Source organism: Corvus moneduloides, chromosome 1 (assembly GCF_009650955.1).
Source record: "Corvus moneduloides isolate bCorMon1 chromosome 1, bCorMon1.pri, whole genome shotgun sequence".
NCBI classification, from domain to species: Eukaryota; Metazoa; Chordata; class Aves; order Passeriformes; family Corvidae; genus Corvus; species Corvus moneduloides.
In genome coordinates this window covers 30,189,686-30,215,796 of record NC_045476.1, presented here as the reverse complement: position 1 = coordinate 30,215,796, position 26,111 = coordinate 30,189,686, and the positions used below count along the sequence as shown (strand labels likewise).

Here is a 26,111-nt window from a genome sequence, read left to right as displayed (position 1 = left end):
TTGAACTGTTTTTGCTGATCTCTTTGCATCACTACCATTTAAAAGCCTCTAGAATGGTTGTGAGTATTCTGTGACATTAGCTTAAAAGGGAAAGTAAACTAATTTGTAGTGTGCAATCTGGAGTGCCATGTGTTTCACTGCCAACCAAATTTCCCTTACTCTTACGTCCTCCTGGTTGCACTGAGCAAGTGCTACTGGTGTAGCCAAGAGGGTCCCTCCTCCTGTCTCAGCACCATCATCATCTCAATTTAACGTGGAAAAGTCTGAAAAAGGAGAGAAGACCACGGTTTATTACTTGCTGTTCAGCCTGAGGTTTAATTATTTCTGGTTTTTTTTGTTGTTGTTTTCCAGGGAGCCAAGAGAGTTTGAAAAGGACTCCAAGTGCCTCCCCTGCCACCCTGAGTGCCTGGTGCAAAACTCCACCATGTACAATGCAACCTGCACTGGACCTGTAAGAGCAGACTCATCTTAGCAAACCTGAGCCTTAAATCATTTATTAATATGTTTTTCCCATGTTCAGATAATCCTGAGGTCTCATATTAACCCTGTCTGAGGTGGAGCAGAGATGGGGGTGGTTAGAAGTCAAGATCTTGGGGCAAGGGAGCAGGATAGGAAACCTCAGGGTGTTAGTTTTATTTTTGTGACATGTAATCCACAGTCACAGACATTGTAGAGTCTTTAATTTTTTTTTGTATTTTTACAGAAAAAAAAAAACTTACTGTGGCAAACATGGCAAACATTTGAGTAACATGTAGCTACTCAGCTTCCAAGTTGGTGTGAACATGTTAGCTCGGACTCATATCTTAATTGCAAAAGTCCAATTCTTCTTTTTTTGTTTTTGGGAGATCAAATCTCCTGCTTCCATCACAGGTGCACCTCTGTGATATTTAACCCAACTCTTTAAACACCTCTTGCCACCCCCTGCAGCCTCTGAGTGTTTGACTGCCCATTGACTGCCCATTGTTGCAGTCTAGGAATGGTACTCCCCAATTTGGTACTCTCACTGAGACTCTCCAAAGACTCTCTCTCACAAGTCACGCACTCCCTCTCTCCCCCCTTTCCCCTGTGGCAGGCTGGAGAGGAGAATTGGAGGCATAAGAGGTTTAAATCATGGGCTGAGATAAGAACAATTTACTGGAAACAGCAATGAGATAAGAAGGGGAATAGTAACAGCAACAACATTAATAACAGTGTACAAGAAAGGTGAAGGACTCACATGTGATTGCTTGAAACTAGCATTGCCCCACTGTTCCCTCTACCATGCATGCTCAACCAGAAGAAACCCTTTCTCCCCAGAAGGACATTCCCCTACCCCTGGCAATGACATGAGATGGTGTAGAATAACCCCTATGTCCTAGCCACGCCCCTTCTGGCTACTGCAAAAATTAACCCTGTCCTGGCGAGAACAAGGACACCCATCATCAGTTTGAAGAGTCACTGCTCAGTAATGTGAAGCATTTCCATCCTCCCTCCTAGCACCATGGCCTCAGGGATGTTACTTACATTATGAACTCCTTCAGGCAGTGACCCCCTGTTCCATATTTGCCTAGCATCTAGTAATCAGTCTATTATAGTGGCCCTTAGACATTACAGTGATTAAAATAATCTTCCTATAGCGTGTCTTACTGTAGTCCCACTGCAACCAGCACTGTGGATCTGGTCTGTTTTTTCTCCATAGTAGAATTTGACCCACAATTGCTGGTTCCTCTGCTTTAAAATATTTAGGTCATTCATGGTGCTGGTAGAGTCTTAATAAAAACAGTTCTGCCAAAAATGGCCAAAGGCAATGCCTTTAAATACAAACTAAGTGTTTTTCAAAGTGGAAAACAAAAATTGCATGGACTCCTTGGGTTGCCTCCATCATCCTATGCTTCTCCTTACCAGAGGAAAGAACCTGTGCTGAGAAACCAGAAAAATAATGATTTGATGCCAGTATTTCAGAGGGGTGTCAGCAGGGCCAGGTCCCCTATTTTAAATTGTGTGACAGTAGATTGCACCAGGTAGCAGCCAAGCTGTCTGCTTTTCAGCTAACCCCTTATCAGGGTGTCATTAAATTATTCCCCATTTAAAATGCAAAACACAAGTTTTCCAACTGGACAGAAGGCAGAGGGAAAAAAGAAACAACAATGTAATGCAAGAAAACATTAGCTTAAAGCAGCAGGAAATGCCTTTGTGTGGTCCATCCTACAAGAGTAATTACTTGCAAGAATATCAGGTAGCAAGGTAATAAAACCAGATGATGCTGAAAACTTCCAGCAGTGGAAGGCATCTTCTGAATTTCCTTTTGAATAGGCTGATGTAAGGGCATCGTAAACAAGTTGTTTCTCTCTGCAGGGTCCTGACAATTGCATGAAGTGTGCCCATTTTATCGATGGCCCACACTGTGTGAAATCCTGCCCAGCAGGGGTTCTGGGAGAGAATGACACCCTCGTCTGGAAATATGCTGATGGGAATAATGTTTGCCAGCTCTGCCATCCAAACTGCACCCGGGGGTGAGTAAAACGTGGGACTGAATGGAGACAGGGAAGAAAAGAAATGGAGAAACAGCTTGTCTCAAGCTCTTTCTCTTCCTGATGGTCCCATGTCAAACCACTGAGAAGAAGAACTAGCAGGGAGCAAGAGAGGTCAGGAGGACACACTGCAGAGTGTGGCAGACTTTATAAGTAGGAGAAGGTCAGTGGTACTTTGTCTTTATGCAGAAGGAAAGAAAATAAATTGCTTAAGGGGTTTGAAACAGGATTGTTTGATAACTGGAGAACGAATTTTACAGGACTCATGCACCAGTGATGCACCTTTTTTTTCCCACCTCGCTTGTTGCTGTGTCCTCTGGTTTTGAGAGGAACATCAGTGACATCTGGTGGATACTGGGTTCCCAGGGCCCATTTTTCTCTGCACCTTTCAACTTTCAGGAGGGAAATCCAAGTGGGATAACACAGGGATTTTCTTTTATTCCTTCTTTCCATATACTAGCACTCGGTCTGAGTTTAAAGCCTTGTGAGTGTGGTTTTATAACAGGCATCAGAGTAAACCCAGTCTATACGAGCCATTTTTGTCCTCATTTGGGGACATGCTTAAACTGCAACCTGTAACAAGCTGTGAATTGATCTGTTTAACCTACATCACAAGTAATAATTGTCTCTGTCCTGATTTCCAACCTACAAAGGACATGGAATGCACAGGAAGAGGTTTTAGGGTTTGAGAGTTGGTTATTGTACTGTGATGCTTTCAGAGCAAAAAGCCAGCCCATGTTTGGTGTATTTTCTTTGACAGCCCTCTGCTTTTTACCTTGCAGGTCTGTCTGATCCAAAATCATTCTATAATATGCCTGTAATAAGTGTTGCAAGAGAGGAGTTGTAACATATTCAGACCAACCATCACATGGTACATTAATTATTAATTATTAATCCAGCTGCCGGTTCCCCACCTTCATGGAAAAAAGGAGATGAAGCGTGGAATCAGCAAGTAACAGCCCTTTGTAGTGTTTGTGGTGAAATTCAGTGCAACAGTTCTCAGATGGTAGTTATACCAACCTGGTGGATTTGCCACAATTTACAGCGATGCCTCCTCGTTTTGCTATAGTCACAGACAAGGTTTATTAGGGCTTCCCACTGCAGGCCTAAGAACAAATTTTCTCGGCTGAAAAGGGATCTTAATAAGTTTGCTCTTTATTAATGACCTCAGAAGTCCCTACTAATATGAACTGGCCAGAGTGATCCAATATCCTCCTTCTAACTGGCCACATGGAAATGCAGCTGATTGGCAGAATAGTGTATTAAGTGACCACATCTGGACAAGGCTTTTTTTCACTGTGCAGCTTCAGTAGTAAGATCAAACACTAGGCTCGAACGCAGACTTGGAGAACATAATTTGCCAGACAGGGATGTAAAACGAGCCACACGGTGGCTCTTAATGCACAAGCAGGTTCCCCAAGCAGAATTGATCAGAGAAGTCAATTCCTGCCTGGCTTTAGCAGTGGGTAGGGGAACCACAAGAGTCAGGCAGGAGATGAGGTTACAGTAAGAAGAATTTTTTTAAGTGAGGGCTACCCAACATATGCCTCAGTGCATTTGGCCCTGTGTTATTAAGGCAGAACATAAAAAGTAGTATCAATTTCATCTTTCAAATGATGGAACTGGGCTGAGTTAGCATCAGTTACATTGTGAACATGCTCAATAGCCCGATTCGAGTTGCTGTCCAAATGTGGCAGATGAAATAGGCTGTATCCCTGAAGGGCTCAAGAGAGCTAGAAGGAGGTAATGTTGCTATTTTTGCTACACAGATGGGACATCTGTGGCCATGGATAAGTAGGGAGCCAGTGTCAAGGTTATAATATGGGAACATGCAGTATGGCACAGCATTGTCCCTCTGAAGGCAATCCATCAGCAATGCCATTTCTCTTCATGCCTTTCCCCCGTTTTGCTTTGGGAATGGATCTGTTCAGCAGTGGGTGGAAAACATCTGTCTCACAAAGCTTTTGCATCCTTAGAAACCACAGTCTCAGCAATTTCTGCATGACAAGAAACAACAACTTCATTTCTGTCCCTGTCCAATTTCACGGGTAGAGCCCACAAAATCTTATCAGCATGATTAAGTGTGCTGACTTCAGTGGTCATGCAAGTAAGGGTTCCCAGGATCTCTCTCTGTTTTCCTTATTTGAAGAAGCTTCAAGTAAAAGACTTCTCGTCCCAGCTGAGTTTTGTCATGCACTTCATTTTTTTGCTTTAGGTGTGCGTACGGGTCATTCATTGCTTCTTTTGTAATGCCAAGAAGAATCCCTTCGAGTCTCATTTTCTTTGCTGAGTCCATTTTTCAGCCTTCATTAGTAAATAGAATGAAGAATGGTTTCTCCTGCTTGGCCCAAAAGACCCCTTCTCTCCCAATTCTTCTGTATTCTCATGGGGATTTTGTACACAAGCTTCCTTTTGCCCTGCCTCTGGTACAGCTGAGAATATATGCTACAATAAAGAAAGCAACATCTCAAAAGCCCTGGAATTACCCCATTTATATGTTCATCAATTAATGACACTCACGATCTTAATTAATCTGGTCAATGTTGAAGGATTTGATTTTCCCTGGCAGTCTCACAGAGTATAGGAATTAAACTCAGCCACTGAGGTGGATAAGCAAGGAGAGAAGCCACCACTGTAGCCAGTACCACTAGCTGACACATCCTGCCTCCATTCACAGTTGCTATCAACACTCTGTGTCTCAGCAGTCTTCATTTTAAATGCTAAGGGATTTTTGGGGGAGATGAGAAAGTGAACAAGGGGGTCTGAGAGAGAAGGCTGCAGAGCCACAGCACAAATTCTATGCCTTTGTCACACTTGGAAGGTTAATTAGAAAGAAAGGATGAAGTAAAATCTTTGAAAAGTTTAAAAAGGTTTAGAAATTATTTTCCATTTCTTTTATGATTGTGAAGTAACTTAGGCTGTTATATGTGAGACCCCTCTGAAAGGCCATTAATCATAACAATTGACTGCATTCTATCAAGTTAGGAACTATGGGTTGAGGAGAAAGTTGTTAAAATCTTGATGGATTTAGGAAATAAATAGCTGTGTCTGCACTGGGACAAGTAATATTTACATAGACAGGTAAAATGCTGAATTCAGGATGAAGTAGTTTTCAGGAACTGTACACAGAACTAATTTTCCAGTAAGTAGAGAAATATATCAAAGACTACCACTGCTGTTATATTCATCTAACATATCCATAAGATCTTAAGGTACTTCATAACATAAGGCCACATTTGTCATTTTGGTTTCTGTAAGCAGAAGAAAAATGACTCAGGAATGGAAAACGTGATTGTTTAGATTCCATAAAATCTGGGTTACTGATGTTGGGTGTCATCATAAAGTTCCACATTAACAAATATAGTTATATATAGTCCTGGAGGGATAATTCGTACGGGCTTTGTTTCTTCTCTGACTTGCGAAATTAATCAAAAAACCAAGTGGGATTTGAAAAGCACAAGCTGAACTCTCTATTTCTTCCCAAACACCTTTTACTTTTTCCCACCAGACTTGCTGTTGATGGATTTGTGTGGGAAAGGGAAGGGGACTGATAAAAATCTACATTTCTCCTGCCTCTGCTTCGATGTGTAAGAGAAGAACTGGTTGGTCATTCCTCAGACTGTAGATTCAATCCCCTCAGCCAGTTTTGTTTGCTGTTAGGAAGCACGTAGAGAACTTGTCATCATAAAATAGCATGGCAAACCAGATTTTTGAGGGAGAGATACTTTGAGGGACAATAGTCATATTCTGAAATTAGGTGAGGTCTTCTAATTTCATATTCTTATCAAGAGCAGCTGCACATGCTTTGTTGCCTTAGAAATTTATATCCAGGTGGTAGAGCATGACTGGATGAGGTCTGGAGTCCAAGATCAGTTTTCCATTGAACACCCGAAGAGAGAAGCCCAAGGCAAGACTGCCTCCTATGACCCTAAGCAATGGTCTGCTTAAGAATCTGCTCTGCATGTGCAGCCTCTCTGTGCTTAGTTTTACAACTGAGCAAACAAAGCAAGCTGTATGCAGATAGGAAAGCTAACAAGGCTGAGGACCCAGAATCCAGGGATTGGTATGCACAGCACTTCCAGCATGTCCAGGACACCAGGATGCACATTCTTGCATGGGAGTCCAGTGAACTTACAAGACCTTCCAGATGCTGGGTCTTGGAGCGCTGTGTTGGCCCAGAAACAAGGCAAATACACGAGGGAAGATCCAAGTAATGAAAACAAACAAACAAACAAACAAAATCCCAGTAAAATGAGTAGTTGCTTCACCTCTTCCTTCCCCAGGCCCAGACCAAGTTACGAGAGAAGATCTGCAACTCTACCTGGCGTTTTGAAATTCTTCTGGTTCCTCCTCTCAATAAGAGGGATTCCAGAGTTTTCCTGGCATGGGCTCACTCCCTACCCCCTACTTGACCTCCTCTGGAACTGTTTTGGGATGATCCATTTTCTTTAAGTCAGCACAGGGAGCAGATACCACAAACTGGACTTTACTCCTTCCTGTGCTCTGTTTTCCAGAGGTGATGTCACCCTCTCTGAAATACTGTCCTTCCTCAGTAGACACCACAAAGACCACAATTCCCATGAAGAGCATCCATCTCATAGCCCAGCAGCACTCGGGGAATGCACTGTGCCTCTCACACTCATTAGCCCATCAAGTGAACTCAGTCCCTGTGTTTTCATCTGTGTTGGTTTTGCACTGCACTGCCAAAATTCTGAGCATTTTAAACTCGAATGGAGGGTGAATGACTTGCTAGTACAGTTCCTGGCTCTCTGGATAACTGTTATACCTGTTTACATTACCAGTAACATAAGACTTTGGATTCTAAAGGAAAAATATCATGGACACATGCCAACAAACTACAGCCAGAGAGAGTGCTGTCAAATCCCATTTTTTGATGGGATGTATCTGCTACCCAAGTTTTCCATTGCAATAGAAAGTGTAGAAATTAAAACCTTTACCTTATCAGGAAACAAGGAGTAGGCAGAAGGGTCTGCAATGACATGTTTCCACGTATATTTGTGTCCTTGTACGAGCAGGAGGCTACGTCTGTCCTCCATGGTCAGCCCCGGGCTCTGCACAGAGCCACAGAATCCATGAATTTTGTGTATCTGTGTCCTCCCCCACTTCTACCACATGCTAAAACGTTGTTTTAAAACATTCTTTAAACTAAGCATGCAGCATGGCTATTTCTCTAGATAAAAGATTTTGGAGCAAGGTTGTTGCTGATTGATATTTAATGGAGTGTATGACTATTATAAATTCCTGTGTTAACACTTGGACTGCTCTGAAACACAGACTTTTCAATCAGTAGCACTCTTAGTTGGAATTACAGAAGTATGTAGGCCAGAGCTACTATATTTGTAACATTCATTTGTTTTTACAGGTGCAAAGGGCCAGGTCTTGAAGGCTGTCCAAATGGGTGAGTATTTCATCTGCTACAATTAATGGCAGAGCTGGAAAGAATGCGTGTGTGTTTACATTTCCTCACTGGACACTGCAGGGCTGGGACTAAAGTTAAGTCTTCAGCTCTTTATGGGGAAGTGACAGATTAGAGCAGGCTCAGACCTATAAAAATGGTTTAAAGAACTGAGAAATATTGCTACTGGCACAAGACTTCAAAATCTTGTTCTGCCTACAGTTTTTGTCAAGGTGAGACCAGGGATCTGTTACTGAAGAATAAAAGGAGGGGATTGAAAAAGAAAGGATTAAGGGCAGAGAGAGATATGTTTAGGACTGATATAGTCACCTCTGTTACAGGAGACTCAGAGATGCAGAGGGTCTTTTCCAGCCCTGTGATCTGTCCATATCCAAATACTGTGCGCCCAGATGGATGCTCATTTGTCACACTCACACTAGATCTTGTATCACACTGTTTGGCTTCATGATGTGCTCAAGGTCATGCAACAAACAAACAGTCTTCTCGGACTGAGAGAGAGGGATTTCATTTCTGGCCACAAAGTCATGCCATGGCAAGACAAATTCAGCCTTGAAGTACTGTTAAAAAGTGACTGCATTTAATAGAAATCCCTGGGGCAACTTCGAAAAATGCTGGGAAGAATCTTTTAAGTACAGACCAAAAAACAACCTTGGAAATCAGGTTTTTCTTTTCACCTTAAATTTGCAATTACTCAGGCTCTAATAAAGAGGTAGCAATCCGTATGTACAGTGGGGATGGTACACAATACCTGGCTTCAGACATTTGTACTTGTAAGGAAGACAGATGATCTGACGTTCACTGTGACCCTTACAGCATGCCTCCCCAAATAATGAGGGGATGTCAGCTGCGTTGCTGGTATCACAACTGTGTCTGTGTTCCTGACAGGCCTTCTCTCCACATGCTTCATGTCTCTGATCACATGTGGGCTGCCCACAGCTGGCACACAAAGGCTTCACAGATCTGATGCTCATGCGCTTGGTGGGTTTGTTGGAAGGAGGAGAAATCCCCTTGCTTAAGTTATGAGGATCAGTTCCATTTGTGAGTTTGAGGGAAGAATGAAGACTTGTGGTTTAAGCCCAGATGGAAATTAAGCACCACTTTGAACAGATTACTGGATGAGGCCCTTAAAAATACAGGTGCCCAAGAAATCTGTAATGTGGGTGTCCGGTGTGTGTGTTCGATCAAAACCTAAGGCTTCCTGCAACCTCTGTAGGGATTCTCTAAAATCTTACACCTAAGAAATTTTCTTCTCTTTCTTGCATCCCCTCCTGCGTTGCAGCTCCAAGATCCCCTCAATCGCAGCCGGTGTTGTTGGAGGTCTCCTGTGCCTGGTGGTGGTGGGCCTGGGCATCGGCCTGTACCTGCGGAGACGCCACATCGTCAGAAAGCGGACCCTGCGCCGGCTGCTGCAGGAGAGGGAGGTGAGTGCTGCCAGCACCTCTGCTTCATCTGGGGCAGTGGATGCCCTTCTCCTCATACCAGACGATTAAAGCACCCTGCATCTGCCTTGTAACTCAGCAGTCCCTGGGAATGGAAAATGCGGCAGCTGCCATGCTACTCAGGAAAGGGGCGGTGTACACCTAACATCTTCTCACTTCATCTCAAATCTGATCCCTCTGCATATAATTTTCAAAAGAATTAAGGGATTTGGATGTCTCAATCCCATGGAAAGTCATTGAGATTGTCTACTCAGAAAAAAACTACACCTTCAGGGTCAAGTGCAATGTGTTTGCTGATCCATACTACCTTGCTGTGTAGACCTTCAGCCTCACATTTTGTGTCCCTCCAGACAAGCCTTGAGCCTCCTGTGGCAGCTTGGGGTGCTTCTGAAAATTTTACCCCCTTGATCAGGTGTGTGCCTGATCCTGTGGAAAAAAAGGAGAGGAGGGAAAGAAATTAAGGAAGTGTGTTTAAATCTTGTCTTTGGTTTGTTTTTAGCACAAAAAGCCCACAAAGCCATCAAAGTGAATGGTTTACCCTGTTGTGCATGAACAAGGTTTCTACACTGCTTTTTTTGTTTTTGCATGGCTTTGAGTGCATTACAGCATCACCCTCTGGACACCTCATACATAACAAAACTCCTAATCCTGGATGGAAACGGCTGTTTTGTGGTTAGCCCCCTTCTCTTTCTAGTGCAGTTCTAATAAATAAGCCAATTGTTTTTAACATTCTGCTAAAATCCCAGTTGCAGCTTCTTCCTGTACTTGCCAGCTTTGCAGAGTCAGCTGCTAATATCCTTTAAAAAAAAGAAAAAAAAACCAAGCTGGCCTGTTTTCCATTGTACTACGAAACAATATTTCACATACTGCTGTATTCTGCAGTTGTGATAGTAGAGTTCAATTTGTGCTCAGCTTATATCGTACTCTCTGGACTCCTCAAAATGAGGATATTTCGTCACAACAAAGAGCCTGCTGACCCTCTAAAATCAGATTGAATCTAGCTAAATATGGTGTTATTCAAAGGAAAAGCAGAAGGAAGAACTAAGGAAAAAGCTGACTTACGCATCATAAAAGTGTTAAATGTCTTTGGAGGGCATTACTGCTGTTTGCAATAAGGCTTAGATAAAATTTTGAAAAAATCAATAGCCAATTCAACATCCTTTTTTTTTGAGGAAAGAATCACTGTCAGAGTTTCAATTGCTTTTTGTACACTGCGTGGTCTCGGGGAACCACTGGTACCATGGGAATTGTATCCAGTTAAACAAGAGCAGACATGAAAGGTTGCAGATGATTCTTGCCCATTATTTTAAACATTTTCATAATTTATTCACAAGTTCAAAACAAAAATAATCTCCTTTAGCATCTGTGGTAATTACATTATTTTTCATGCCATGTGTTTCAAGGCTTTGAAGTCAAAGCCCCCATTTGAGAAGAGGCTGAGAAGAGCTATTCCTTCATTCTCCTTCAAAATGGCAGTTGCCCCTCCGTGCTTGATTTTTGGAGCAGGTATTTATTCCTGCAAGTCAGAGCAGAGGTATCCTCCCAAAAACTTCACATGGAATCAAATGTTCATTATTTTAAAGGAAGGATTTATTTGCTTCCACAAAGTGTTCAGCCTTTTAGACTGTGTAACCTTCTAACATCATCTTCTCTCTGCACCAGCTTGTTGAACCACTGACACCCAGCGGGGAGGCACCAAACCAGGCTCATCTGAGAATTTTAAAGGAGACAGAATTTAAAAAGGTCAAAGTTTTAGGCTCTGGAGCTTTTGGCACTGTTTATAAGGTAAGATCACCATGTTTCTATTCCCCTTTTCATATTGCTCCCTCCTGCAGAAGCCACCCAAACAAAGCAAGAACTAGGAGCTTCAGTCATTGTGTAAATTTTTTTTTTAACTAGATTTTATAGCATGTATCTGTCTGTTGAAGTGTGGAGAGATTACTCAATCATCATTGGTTTTGTTAGGAATTGGGTAAAAGGAGAAGGTTTACATAAAACATTGCCAAAGCCATACTGCTGAACCTGGACAACAAAGACATTCACTTAAAAATTAGCACAGTCAAATACATCCTATTGTGAATATTAAGGAGGAAAAGAAATGCACTTTGGTTAACTCAGTGCAAAGCCATTTTTCTGTGTCATCTGGGATCTTCTTTTTCAATCATTCTTTCATTGGAATTTTCAATCCTTCTTTCATTAGAACTGATTCAGATGTGTGAAAGTGTCTGCACACCTTTAGTTGTGTAGGTTCACAAGGTACTTTTTCTCATGGTGTTTGTTTATCCTTTGTGCTTCTTCTTCATCAAGTTCCACTTTTCTGTGTTCCTCCTTTTATTCAGGATATGTGTTTCAGGCTTTGCCAGTAACTGTAGGTTCCTATATCTCTTTATAAAGCTCTATATTCTGAATCAGGCTTCCAGCTATGATTAGGAACTTCAGGGACACAAAAAGAAGTGCACCTGAACTGCTGGGGATTTCAGCAGTGTTACAGTGCTGAATGTAAAAACTGCAGGATTTCACAGTGCTACATTGCTGACCTGCCACCTCAATGGCCTCCTGACACTATAGATGTAGAGCACTGCACCAGTTGGACATAGACTTCCCTGCCACTGCATATGTTTAGGACTGGATTATTTTTACAGTATAGATACCATCTTGTTTTAATGAGAAAATGCTAATTATTTTCATCACATGATTTATAAATTGGAAGTGGCAAGGTTTTGCACATGCAGTTGCTGTGATGGTCTAATTAGTTAGATTTCCACCCACAGAAGTTGCTCTTTATGCATCTCTTGGGCTATTTACACAGGGACAGTTATGAACATGTTTTTTCAAAAAAATATGGTAGAGGTGTCTGAAAGAGAAGTACCAGCCCATTAACAGGAATTTGGTAATACCCACAAGATACATTTTTTGCATATTTTTGTTGTCTGCTATGTCTTTCCATTGCTCAGAATATTTAAGTCTACTCAGATGTAAAATATATATGTAACTGTGAGAATTAACCCGTTAGGTATGAGACTGGCTAACTCTTTGTACTTCTTTTTGGTAGGGACTTTGGATCCCAGAGGGAGAGAAGGTTAAAATTCCTGTTGCTATTAAAGAATTGAGAGAGGCTACATCACCAAAAGCTAACAAGGAAATACTTGATGTGAGTTTTCATGTTTGTTTTCTCAAGTTGTCAGTGGTCTGTGGATTTTCTTCTCTAATAACTAGAGGGGTTTTAGGATTTTGTGTGGGAAGAAATATTTTGCATCCTAAACTCAATTCCTCATCTAGAAGTACTGCTCTTTGCAGCCCAGTCTGTGAAGTGCTTTTGTGTCTCCCATGAACCCAATCCAAATACAGATTTTATACTCATGGAGTAGCACCTAAGGAGTGGTCAGGACCATACATTTAGAACTAATTCTTTTTTTTTTTTTCTGATGTTTCAGGCCTTAAGCTGTAGCATTCATTGTCATTATGGTGGTACAGCTAAGCCAAATAACAACAGACTTAATGGTTTATGAGTCCTGCGGATTGTCATAAGCTAGTTGCTTGGTTAAATAGGATTAAATTAACTGTAAGTCCAAAATAAAATTTAAAAATCCCAGCTGTCTGGTTTCTCTGCCATAAAATGCAAGAAATTATCTCACCTTCTGAAAGAAGCTTGGAATTGTTATTTTATTGTTTGGATTTAGCTCATCCCTTCAGAAAACACAAGGAAAGGCTATGAGATACTGATTTTGGAGTTCATAAATGTTTGAGTTTACAGTGAGTGAGCCAGAGTCCTAAATACGAAGTTCCCTGAACCTGAAATTGATGAAAATCTTAACTAGATCCAAAGCCATGGAACATGTGGCACCAAGGATATATAAATTTCTATACAAGGAAAGGAGAATGCTGAGTGAGGAGAGGAGCACTCAGAAGTTCAGTGTAACTTCAGATTTCCCTTAGGACTGTGGTTCAGTCCTAAGCAACAAAAGTGTGTCTGTCTGTCATTCTGTCCTGTCCCTGGTATGTCCCAAATGGACCTGTTTGTCTGGAACAGATGGTGTTGTTAATCAAGCACACAAATCCTTCAGCCATGGGGAAAACTGTGGAATTACTTTTATTTTGGTAGGGACTGAATTTAGAAGGAATTTTTTTTTTTAAATCCAGTTTTGGTCAGTAAATGACACCTCAGGTAGGAAGGTTCATCTCCAATTGTTGCAGCTGGTGAAGATCTTAACAAAAAGCCTGTCCTTGTAGTGAGATGTCTCAGGAGAAATGTCTATGAACAAACCACCACTTGTGCTACTGACCATAATAAAGCTGGATTTTTCAAGTCACCCTGAATAAACAGTGTTGTTCCAATACATTACTTTGCTTCAGCAGATTGTGTGTATGCACCATATGATTTGATAGGTGTATTGCAACAGTGCAAAAGAATAGGTGGTCCATCTCTGAATCCATACAGGAAGCAATACCCATTCTGGTTTTAGTTTAGTTAGACTCCAGACAAGTCTCAGCCCTTCCCCAGGTCCCTACCTATGTGGCCCTCATTCCTGCCCCTCGCCTGCCTGTGATCCCTCCCTTCATTGGCATTCCCTACACTGAGGAGCTGGGTGAGATGCTGCTCAGCTGCCTGCCCTGAGCTCTGCCCCACATTTTGCTCTTCACAGTGGTAAGGAGCATAACACAGTGTTCACAAAGGATGCTTTGGACTTAGCTGCATTAAATTCCTGAAGGCATGTACCCTGTAGGAAGATTTAGTGAACAAGCCTACAGTGCTTCGTCCTTCCTTCAACAGATCAAGATCACTGGACAGGGCAGTAGATGCAGGGACTGTGTGCTTTTTAGTGGTATCAAAGTACTTTCTCTTCTAAAAGAAATTTCTGTAGCAAATCCCCACATTATCTTTTCCTTTGAATTAGGATGCTTAACAAAAAGCTCTTGCTTTTTCAATCCTATTCATTTTTAGGTAATTTGGTTGGTGGAACTCTTTATTTCAGAACTAAATTTAAAAAAATACAAAACTAGTGAAAGAAGTCAGAGGGATGACTCCAAAAGCTCTTCTCAAAACTTTTTGCTACACAACCAATTTTTCAAGGTCACTGGAACCTCAAAGATAATAATGTCTAATTAAAGATGATTTGTCTTACAGAATCACAGTTGGTATAGAACAAGCACAGCAGCTTTAGCTCTTATAATCCAGGCAAGCTCTGGCTGACTTTATTAGGGTAGAGTTAATTCAGAAGGTTGTTGTTAAATACCAAGCATACTTGGAGCAGGTCAGAGCGAACCCGAGGAGATTTCCAAGATAAACAGTTGAAACAAAGACCCACTTTAATGTCTTGAGCTACGTAGAGGGACCCACAACCACACAATAGCTCTGTTCTGCTCTCTTTGAGGAGGAGGCAGTGGCCTGTTTTCCTTTGCAGTATCAAATGGAAGAGGGGGTGTCAACACTTGGACACTCTCCGAAAGCTGTGTGGCCCAAACACCCACCCTGCTCCTTCAGCATCCCAGTGCTCAGCCCCTGGGTCAGCCCCATGTGGGCTGCGTGGCAGATCGGCAGTGAGAACAGCTCCAATTCTGCAGTCTTCCCCCCACCCTGCCCCGCCAAAATGAGTACAATATGGATCTGAATCCCAACAGGAAGCAAGGCATTCTTCATCATTACAATGGCTCAGTTTGGAAGCGTAGGGAAATGAAGTTGTTTTGGTCTCTGCTTGTGTCTGAGTATTGGATAACAAATTTGCAAGATTCTCTAAGAAATGATGCCACAAATATATACAAAATGAATAGCAGATTGTGTTCCTGCTTTATCTTTCCTTGAGCTAGCCCACACAATCAATACTATCCATGGCAGAGGGATGTTTCAATGGTGTGCCCACATCATGCAGTAGGTTGACGAGCTCTTACCAGTTCTGGTGGAGGTCCTATTTAACCTGTCTGCTTGGAGGTCATTTTCATCCCAAGGGCTCCAAAACAAGGGTACCAAATGCAGAACTAGTACCTCAAAAGAGGCTGCATTACATCATGTTTTGCTTAGGCTGGCACATTAAGCAACAACACAGAGGCCAGAAAGTATTGCTTAAGAATTGGGGTTGCTTATTTCTTGAACGTCATTGCCTTAATAGCTTTGTTTAATAATAGTTCTCACCAGCTATGGAGCTATGTGACATTTGTGGAACGCTTGCTAGGTGATGAGTAAAGTGCTATGGTATTTATTTTCTTAAGCTCTTAGAAAGAGCAGATTTACTCTTTCCCTTGCACCATTTGTGCCTTCACTATGATTTTAGGCTTTGGGGGACTGCTAGCCTGAATTGCCAAGGGGTGATTAGTAGGTGTTTCTCCTGATGCTGAATCAAGATGCTGACCTGCTCACTGTATGGAAAAATTCTCATTCATTTCCTCTTGTGTTGCTTTTCAATCAAATTACTTTTAAAATATCTAGAAGTGACATACTGTAAATCAGATACAAAGTTAGTTAAAGAAATCAAACAACTGTAGCTCTAATTTTTTTTCTCCAGTTGGAATCCATTCTTTGAGCTGGCACTTGGCAGTGGATTTGAGTATAAATATAGATCTCAAATTTCAAGCCATAAGTAGTTTTTGCACACAAAAACCATGAGGTCAGAGATTTTTACCCCATGGCCATGTTAAAGGATGTATTTGAAGCAGCCTCTGAAGGGGTCTTTCCCTTCCCACAGAAGAACAAAAGAAGAGGAGGTACCTTGGGTATCTTAGCTAGGTACATAAAGCTACACATGGTGTACCCACATTTGAAAAAAGAGTTTTTCACATATATATGAAACTAAACCCCAAAATTCCAGTTGACCAAAGGGTCTGTTATGCTCCCACATTCCAAGTACCTTCCTGGTATCATTTACATTGCTATATGAGTCTAAAACAGCTTTTCCAATTGAGGACAGTATTTTCACTGTTGCTACTTAAAGACAAGCATTCAAGGTTCTAAAGTGGTGACGTGATAATTAATCTGTTTGGTTTGACATGGACTGAAGAACAATATGGTCAAGAAGAACATGGTCTCTTAAAAAATGAGACTGTCAGTTGCATTCTAGAAGACAACTTTGACTTTCTGGGTTAGTACCAACCTTGACAGGGGAGCAGAAGTCTCAAAAATACTGATTTCCAGTCAGTTTCATGAAAAGGTCTGTGAGGAAAAAAAACCATATGGCACATGTTCACAAAAATGTGTTGCACTTGCAATTAGGTGCTCAAAATGATGAAATCCCATCAGCTTCCAGTTGATCAATTTATTAATTCCTCCTTGGTCTGTAAGTTTTAATCCACTAGGATTTTATGACCAATGTTTTCTTGGTGTACCAGTAGTGAGAGATTGGCTCTTCTTTGGCGTCTCAGTGATGATTTGGTGTTCAAAATCTGGACATTCCACGGAACGAAAACTATCTGGTCCACAGAGTGGGAAATATGTATATTTTGTGTGTGATATGAGGTACAGAGTTTGCATATAGTATTTTAGCAACCTCTCGGATGACCAACTTATTTTAAACTGCCTCCAAATATTCATGTCATGCCAAAGGGAGTGTTTCACATTGCTTTCTTTGCCTTTCTTCTCAGGAAGCTTATGTGATGGCTAGTGTTGACAATCCCCATGTGTGTCGCTTGTTGGGAATCTGCCTCACTTCAACTGTTCAGCTCATCACACAGCTGATGCCTTACGGCTGCCTCCTGGATTACATCCGAGAGCACAAGGACAACATCGGCTCCCAGTACCTCCTCAACTGGTGTGTGCAGATTGCAAAGGTAAGCAGACCAGAACTCCGGATCAGCTAAAACTCTGACAGCATGTAATGTGTTTATTTAATTACCTGTCTCTGCAAATCTTTCTGTTTCACCACCTGGATCCTAGGTATCTTATACATGGCAATGAGCAGTTACTTTTTCTGGAACAACTTACTGTTTTCATACTGATGAGCAAACCTTTAACTATTCTTCAAAATGCTTCTAGGCAGCATAATAATATCACCTCGACATTTATGTCCAAACCAAACACCCAGTATTGAAATGATAATGTGATGCAAATGTGATGCAGCACAGGCAGCAGAGAAGGCAACAGAATTTGTCAATTCCCATAGCAAAATGCTGCTTCCCTCAGTGGATTTCTTCGGGCTGTGTCACAGGACAGTGATGTTGTTGAACACACCTTCTTGTGTGCCTCAGAGAGTTTCATGCTGAAATCTCTGAGGCCAGGGATTGAAACTGCTGACTATTGGATACCAGCTCCATCCTTGCGCAGGCTGCCTTTGACCAAAAGGCATTCAGGCGCCCCAGAGCTGTTCTGTAATTTACAGGTGCTGAGTTGGGGTCTGTAAGCTAACTGCAATGGCCATAGAAGACTCATTATCACACCTGGTACTGTTTGCCAAAGAGTAGCAAAGGAACTGCAATACAGCCTCTAGTCCTTAGCAGCAATATGCTGTGTTTGGATGGTGGTTAGCCATTTGCAAGTGTGGAAGAACGAAGCAAAACCAGCAAAAAAAATAACTGCAATTTGTTGAAGATTCGTCATATGACATGGCAGTGTCCACACAGCATGGTTGCTTTAATGCTGCTTATTTCAGGAATGCTGGTCTGCAGGATAACCACACACTTAAAACCTTATCGGTCCCTTGAGGCCTTGTATACATCCCAGCTGTGGTTTGCTTTCAGGAAACATGCTGAGGACCTCAGAAATGTATCCACCAAATGTCTACAGAGCACATTCTTCATCTCAGTGCGTGTACTTTTTTTACATTGCGTTCCACAACAAGTGAATTTTAATTTATGTGTCCACCTGGGATGTGGGTTGCATTTTTTTGGTGCCTTTTGTGACTCTTTTGCTTTCTTGTTTAAAATCAATTACTGCTCTGTCCTGGTTTCAGTCCCTTTGGAGGATGAGCTGGAGGCCATATTTCCCTCCTCCTCCTTCTTCTCCTTGTTAATTTTTAAGGTGGCAGTATTGGTCCCCAAATGGATCCTTGGGGCATCACTTGCCCAAAAGGTTGCTATTCACAATTGTTTGCTTTCGTTTGATTTTTTCATGGTGGTTCAACATTTGCCCATAGCAACTTCTACCCTTGCCAGCAATGCCTGACCTTCAACATACTCCTTTGTGCTGCTCCACACTGAAGTTTTCCTCAAAGCACTCATAAATCTTGTGTACAGCTTTTTCCCACCGATGTGTCTGGTGTTACTACTCTGATAAAGTTATCCTAGATTTTTGAAAGTTTTTTTTGAAATTTACTTATGAGTGGAAAAAAAAATTGAAACAAATACATATCTGGTAACTAACTAGCAGGAGGCAAGTTCTCTGGGAAGCTTATTTTTGTTTCTGTTTTCACAGCTTTGAAATAAGTTTTCTTTGCATCTTTTACAAACATTATCTTTGCCTGAGGTATGGAGTCCTCTCTTTCAGGCAAGATGTTATGACAGAGCATAAACACTCCATGTGCAGAAACACTGTGAAGGAGCTCTTTGAACACATTGGTCTCATGCTTAGTGATGAAAAATGGCTTAAACCCCAGGCCTGCACACAATTAAAGATCTGCTGAACTTTCTAAATGGGCAGTTCAACATCTTCAGTGTAGCACGTGCACGAGTCTTCAGCCATCAGCGCCTTACCTTGGTGTGACACTGATATTCTGCCTTTCAGCAGCTCTGAGTCTTATTAGCCTCTGCAGCAAGTCATGTTTAGCAGGAAAATTTTTGTCCTACTAGGGCTAGATTACGGAATTATTATTTTTTTTAAGATAGTCTGTTTTCTGTCAGCCGCTCAAGAGTCTTTGTTTCAAGATCTCTGCTTGCTGAAGATCTATTTGTGTGATTCAGTGCACGCTCGTAGTGGCACTGCGCCAGTTTGTTTGGGTGGTTTGTTTTGGCAACATGAGCAGTGCATGGGTGAAGTTCTGCTGAGGGACTTGGGGGGAGGATTCGATGGTGGTCCAGGTTAGAAGTGGGCTTAGGAAGCGGGTGGAGGATGGAAGGCAGTTATTCCCTCCAGTCCTCTGCCGTCACATCAACATGATCATTTTGGTGTTAACTTTGTAGGTTAAAAGTAATTTTTTATTAATTCTCTTCATAAAAATACAAGTGCATAAGCTACTGCCAGCAGAAACGTATGGACTGGGAATAATTGTGGGGTTTGGAAAAGATATTGCAGGAAACTTGGAAATCATGAACTTTTTGATTCCATACAGCAAGAGACTGAGGGAAAAGGGAGTAATCTCTGTGGTCAGAAACACAGCTGTTAAATTTGTGCTTTAGAAGTCAAACCAGCACAATTAGTTATATTCTTCCTCAAGAGGCAGTCATCCGGAAAAAGCACGTATGCTATGGTGAATCCGGCCTAATCATGGGAGGCAGTGAAACTGGAAGAACTTGCCTTTTTCAAAGAGGACTGGAAAATGGATGCAACTCTGAGTTCAGACTTAAAATGAATTTTTTATTTTTCTCCCATTTTCACCTTTGCAGTGGACTGCCTCATTGTTAGCAAGGAGAAGGCAGAGTACACTGCCTGTAATAAAACACAGTATGAGTGACTTCGAATGATTGTCTACATACTCTCTGTAGGGTTGGCCTGTGTACATAATGGCAAGGGATAGTTAAACTCTGTACTGTGCTCTCCTGAAGTCACTGGGTTTGCATAAGTAGAGCTGAAAGAAGACTCTGTCCCCTTATTTGTAAGTTCCATCCTGATCTTGTATTTCTTGAAGTAAATCCCAAAGGAACCACATGTCCTGCTAATATCTACTATACCCACTACTGCCTCTTTTTCCTTCATCACTCCACCAGCTCCTGGACCCACAAGAAGGTTCCCGGAGGGTAAGAGTAACAGTGCAAGCACTCATCCTCACCCTGCAATAAACATCGTGTAAATGGAGAGTGCAGGTGGGATAACTTACCACGTGTTTATGGTGGTGTGTGTAGTTACCACAAAGCAGCTGAGGTTTGGTCACTTACTTGTGGCTCCGAGCTCCGAGTGCATGAGGCCTTACTAACAGTGTGTTATATTGCAGGGAATGAACTATCTGGAGGAACGGCGCCTGGTGCACCGTGACCTTGCTGCCAGGAACGTCCTTGTTAAGACTCCTCAACACGTGAAAATCACTGACTTTGGGCTGGCAAAGCTTCTCGGTGCAGACGAGAAGGAATACCATGCTGAGGGAGGCAAGGTAAAGCACACTGCAGAATGAACTGCTGCGCATTTGCCGGTGTTTGTGCTTGCGCACAAGCCTCACACAAAGGGAGGAAAAAGGGAATGTGTTTTTCAAAGCTCTCAGCTGCCATCTCAGCATGCTGCCTTTGAAGCCTGTGGAAGTCCTCGAAATCAGCCAAAGCAGCATCAGGCCAGTGGGACTGCGGTGGGAGCAGAGATAGCAGAGCAGCAAATGCTTTTGAAATTCCCACCCAGAATGTCTGGGAAAACTCATCGGTGTAGCCAACACCAATAACACTGTGCAGTTTAAAAAGAGAAAGGGAATGTTGTATATTTATAGCAGAAGAAATAGGTTCAACATGCCTGCGTGTTGTACTGCGTGCTGATGGAGGGAATGTGTCCTGCTGAGAAATTAAAGAGAAGCTGCTTGCAAATATTGCACAGGCCATAAATAGAAACCATATGAGTGTAGATCAGTCTTTGTCATGTAGCCTAAGATTGGATTTATGTCCTGTTCTGATAGAAGGCTAAAACGTACTTACTTGACTGTTAAAAATATTGTAAAACTGTTTTGTAAGAGATATTTCTGATATACCTAGTATTCCACGTTTCCAGGTTCTTCATGATACATGAAAATAATAAAGGGGGACTCAAAAGTTGCCTGTTCTACCATTCAGATAGTTGTGTTGGCTGTTTTTTTCCTTCTGCAACCAAACTATTGGTTTACACACCACCTGGTGGTAAATATCCCTGATAAATTTTGGGTCAGCCTCTTAAGGATTCTTTGTGAATTTTCCTAGGTTCCAATTAAGTGGATGGCATTGGAGTCAATTTTACACCGGATTTACACTCATCAAAGTGATGTCTGGAGTTATGGTGAGTTTAAAAGCAGTTACAATTATTGTAGATGGGTTGGAAATTTTTAGGATTTGCTGGTGACTCTACACTGGCCTTTTTACTCTCTATTGTGAGAAGAACAAGAGGTCAAATATATAAACACTGGGCCCAAATCACCTATTCAACATGTGAGTGAGGTGTAAGATGTTTCACAGAATGTGCTTTGGGTAGTGACCCCTCCCCTGAAAGGGGCTACAGGTAGGAGGCTCTGGACCATTTGCTGAAGTTCTGTTGATGTTTTTCTTCATCAGCTTCACGTGAAATATAATGGAGCTGGCAGTAGAACCACACAACTAGAAGGAAGACTTAAAATCATCAGCCTCACTGTCAGTCGGTGTCAATCAGTGTACTCCGCTGAGGCCTAAAATGCTTATGTTGTCCTGCTATTGAGAGGACTGTGCTAAAAGGGAAGCAAAGTGATAACCTTCTTAGAGAATTTATTTTGTATTTGGTATAGTTCATAAAGCCAGCTTGAAAGAAAGGAGCAGAAAGGAAACTTTTCAAAGCAACCTATTGCAAAATTTCCCCCCCATGGGCTCTTATATTCCTGGAAAATATTTAATGCAGATGGTCAGATCCTGTGTCCTTTTCAAAACAGTACAGCCTCTGGTCTTCTTAATCCATTTATGTATCTTGGCATCCAAAATCTTGTTTTGTATCCTAAGCTACTAGACAATCACAACAGCTACATCACAAGAGTCCATGGTATGTCAGTAAATGACGCTTAGGCAGCTGGTTTACACGTGTTTCAAAAACTGCTTTTGCTCATCTCCAGAGAGTTTGTTTTCAAACAAAGAGACAACTTCCATTTTTAAAACCACTTGCTGTGTTGGAGTTGGGAGACCTGCATTCTCTTTCTGTGGGGCTGGGAAGTTTGTGGAATGTTCAACACTAATATATTAGCTGAGATTTAAAAAAAAAAAAAAAGGAACAAAGCAAAACCTTAAAGGGAAGCAGGATAATTTCAAACTGTTATATTAATCTCTCTATAAAATCATGCCAGAAAATGCTTTCTCTTGTTGGAGTTCTGGCAAAACTGGGGACTTGCTTCCAGGGGACCCCTCTCTGCTCGCCACCTCTCCACACGCAGGCCAAGCAGTCCAGCTCCTGGCAGTCTCTCATGATCTTCTCTTCCCCCCCTGCAGGTGTGACAGTTTGGGAGCTGATGACATTTGGGTCCAAGCCATATGAAGGGATCCCTGCCAGTGAGATCTCCTCTGTCCTGGAGAAGGGCGAGCGTTTGCCGCAGCCCCCCATCTGTACCATTGACGTGTACATGATCATGGTCAAATGTGAGTTTACACTTGGGGTTGTGGCTGCTCATCTAAGTTGAATAAGTAACTCAGTTGCATTTTATGCTGTGTTCCTGGTAGTGGGACAGAACTAGGGTTGTGTGAAAGAGTGATGACACCAGAGTGTGTTCCGACACCTTGAGCTTTACCTAGGAGCACGGGATGTAGTTTCATGAGTCACTCATTCAACCAGCTAATGTGTTTTTCAGCACTCACACCACTGACTGATATTGTTAATTATTTTAAACTGATATGGTCAGGCAGTATAAATTAGCATGACACCAACCACTTTGCCTGATATTCTGGTTTTGTGTGTCTAGGAAATAAAATGAACACTGCCTTCTCCTCCAAGCTCCCCGTTAGTTCAGTAATATGCCTCCCACTGCAATCAGACATGTGGATTATTACTAAAGGAGTGTCGGGAGTGCAGGCACCATGGTAATGTCAGATACACATAAGGATTCACAGTTCCTTTTCCAATTTCTTCCTCACTTTTGGCTGGTCCCTTTTTGGCATGCAGCTGTTGCAGTAAAGTAGCTCAAGAGCAGAGGGTTTCTGAAGCACTTTCTGGCCATTTTAGGGCACACCAAAGGGCTTCTGAACTTCAAACCCCCTTTCCATCTATATCAGCTACTAAATGTCTGATTACTACCTGGCTTCACACACATCTCTAGGCCATGACTGCCACATCCCTGCTCACTGCTGTGAGGATGTGATAAGCAGCCCACTAGGTGGCATTTAAGACCGTCTCACTAGAGCAACATGTACCTGTTCCTGAAACAGGAGCCAGGCTACCATGAACACTCCATAGTGCAGCAATTTTGGGGAATCCTAGAGCACCCACATATTGCTGTGGTGGGACAAGCACCACATAAGGTGAGCCTGATCCTGTGCTCAGCAGGGCAAGCAGGAACTGCATCCAGAAGTGTGCACCTAGCCTGGGAGGTGCCCAGATGCCAAAGCAATGTCCTAGAAACTCCTCCTCAGAGATTCTGAACCCTACTGACACATCAGCCCCTGTCTTTCCTTAGGGTCAGTCCAGATGTAGAAAGGAGGCATTTAGCAGTCACCTAATCAAGCACCTGTTGATTTTAAAACTCAGCCAGTGGAGTGTCCCCATCCCTTTCATGCCATTACACTGAATTTAAGTGCAAGAGTGTGAGGAGCTGGGGGCCGAGCCTTCCTTCTGGCACAGGACTCAGTTGCACATCTTTCGCTGCTCTGGTGACCTCATGTTTGCAGGCTACAGTGCAGACCCTATTAAAGCTGTGCCATTTTGTCTAAAGGAATTCAGGATTCCCAGTCACTTCTTTTATAATCAGAAAGTATAAACTGAAATATTCAAAGTTATTGCACAATAATTACTAATTTTTTAATTTAAAAAACAGTTTTTAAATACAGGCATCTCAGAGGTAAAGTCAGAAACAGTAGATGCTACACCTGCAAGAACATTAAAAGCTCCATTTTGTCTAAAAGCAAGAAGCATTTCCTTTTGAATTAGCAGGGAATCATATTCTAGCATAGTAAAAAGTCACTGGAAATTCTGAGATTTTGTCTAATGCGAATGCCTGTGTTTAATGCAGATTTCAGATTACATATTACCACTGCATTTCTCCATTAGTACAGATAGGCTGTTTCTTCTGAGTTCCTCTAGACACACTAAGCTTGACCTTTATTATTTTTAATTTTAAACACAAGAGTCTCTAGATCAGCTCATCTGTGAGTTGGTTACAGAAAATGTGGGTTTCCTAACTAATATCACATGTAAAACCTCCAGTATCTATATTTGAAATCTCTTCTAGCATTGATCCACACTAAGCTCTGAGGACTTACTTTTGTTAAAATCTGTTTACTAATTAAATACAGCTTGGTTGCAGTAATCTTCCAAAATGTCTCCAGTGAGGATGTTTCGAATTTTAGAAGATATCTGGTACGGAGGGAGGCTTCTGCTGTAGGCTTCCCAGGACTTCATTAAGCAGTCTGGGGACTATCCAATGGTCAAATCATGGTACCTCTGCAGGCACCCACTGGTGTCAGTTTGCTTCCTGTCCTTCAAGAGCTTTTTTCAAAGCAGACTAATTTGAATTCTCCCTCAAGTGGGACCTGCCTGCCCCCATGGAGATAGGAGAGGAGACAGACTCAGCCTGAAGGTTTTCCAACATGGGGTTTTATTTCCTTCTTCCCAAAACTGCCAAGATCTGCATTTTAAATGCTGAAATTCACACCCATGGCTGGTGAATGAACTGTTTATGGTGGTCCCATAGGGGTAGCTCCTTTCTTTGTTCCACGCATGGCACTGCTCTTTTTGCTGTTATATTTTATTTTAGACTCTGTGTTTGATCACCAAAACAGTTTTGTTTGTGCATTGCTTTTCCTGCAGGCTGGATGATCGATGCAGACAGCCGTCCCAAGTTTCGTGAGCTGATAGCTGAATTCTCAAAAATGGCCCGTGACCCTCCACGCTATCTCGTTATACAGGTACTAACTGCAGTGGGAAGATGTCTGGTGGGCATTTCATCTGAGGCCCAAAGTAACTAGTAAGGCATATGAAAACATATCATATGGATAACTGAAGGCCAGATTTGTTGTTGCTTTCCAGGTTTTAACACATTCAGCTAGAAACACAAACAAAATGTCAAGACTGGTCACTATTTTCTTAGCACTGGTCCCAGTCTAGGACCAGGAACAGTCCATAATGTAGTCATGAGAGGAGAACAGAGTTTGTTCCTCTTCAAAATGGAGTTACTTTACAGCAGCATGGACTGAGACTGCAGGCCCAAGTTCCCCTAAACTCTAGGTAAATTTGGTTAAACACACAGATCTCTGTATGGGCCATTTACTTGAGCACTGCACTTGATGGCCTTTGTGTGTCCCTTCCAAATCAGAATCTGTGAACCAAGATTTTGCATCTTGTGCCTCTTGTTAAATTACTTTGTCTCAGAGATTAGGGGAGAATGAGGGCTTGAAAGGAGTCTGCAAGTCCTGTCTAATGCTGACTTTTTTAACAGGGAGATGATAGGATGCACCTGCCCAGCCCTACGGACTCCAAGTTTTATCGCACCCTGATGGAGGAGGAGGACATGGAAGATATAGTGGATGCAGATGAGTACCTCGTGCCACACCAGGGCTTTTTCAACAGCCCTTCAACATCTCGCACTCCTCTCTTGAGTTCATTGGTATGAAATTTTTCCACTGTGGAAACATGACAAGCCATTTTAAGAGTGAACTGCTTTCTCATGATGTCTGTATTTTCTTTCTCTCTAAGAGCGCTACCAGCAACAACTCTACTACAACCTGCATTGACAGGAATGGGGTAAGTAGAATGACCTTTAATAAACGAGTAAGTCATCCTATGTGGAACAGCTTCTACAAATCAGTCCCTTTAATACT

The 26,111-nt window shown here is 42.1% G+C and overlaps 1 protein-coding gene across 2 annotated transcripts in view; it reads left to right on the top strand.

Moving 5' to 3' along the window:
* EGFR (epidermal growth factor receptor) overlaps positions 1 to 26,111 on the top strand; it is a 49,012-nt gene that overhangs the window by 14,381 nt on the left and 8,520 nt on the right. For both annotated transcript variants that reach the window (XM_032104044.1, XM_032104036.1), the window contains exons 13-25: positions 352 to 451; positions 2,335 to 2,492; positions 7,894 to 7,929; positions 9,227 to 9,368; positions 11,049 to 11,171; positions 12,439 to 12,537; positions 16,956 to 17,141; positions 20,393 to 20,548; positions 21,333 to 21,408; positions 22,575 to 22,721; positions 25,102 to 25,199; positions 25,730 to 25,897; positions 25,987 to 26,034. In XM_032104044.1, the coding sequence (XP_031959935.1) occupies positions 352 to 451; positions 2,335 to 2,492; positions 7,894 to 7,929; positions 9,227 to 9,368; positions 11,049 to 11,171; positions 12,439 to 12,537; positions 16,956 to 17,141; positions 20,393 to 20,548; positions 21,333 to 21,408; positions 22,575 to 22,721; positions 25,102 to 25,199; positions 25,730 to 25,897; positions 25,987 to 26,034 (1,537 nt within the window). The remainder of the gene's footprint in view (positions 1 to 351; positions 452 to 2,334; positions 2,493 to 7,893; positions 7,930 to 9,226; positions 9,369 to 11,048; positions 11,172 to 12,438; positions 12,538 to 16,955; positions 17,142 to 20,392; positions 20,549 to 21,332; positions 21,409 to 22,574; positions 22,722 to 25,101; positions 25,200 to 25,729; positions 25,898 to 25,986; positions 26,035 to 26,111) is intronic.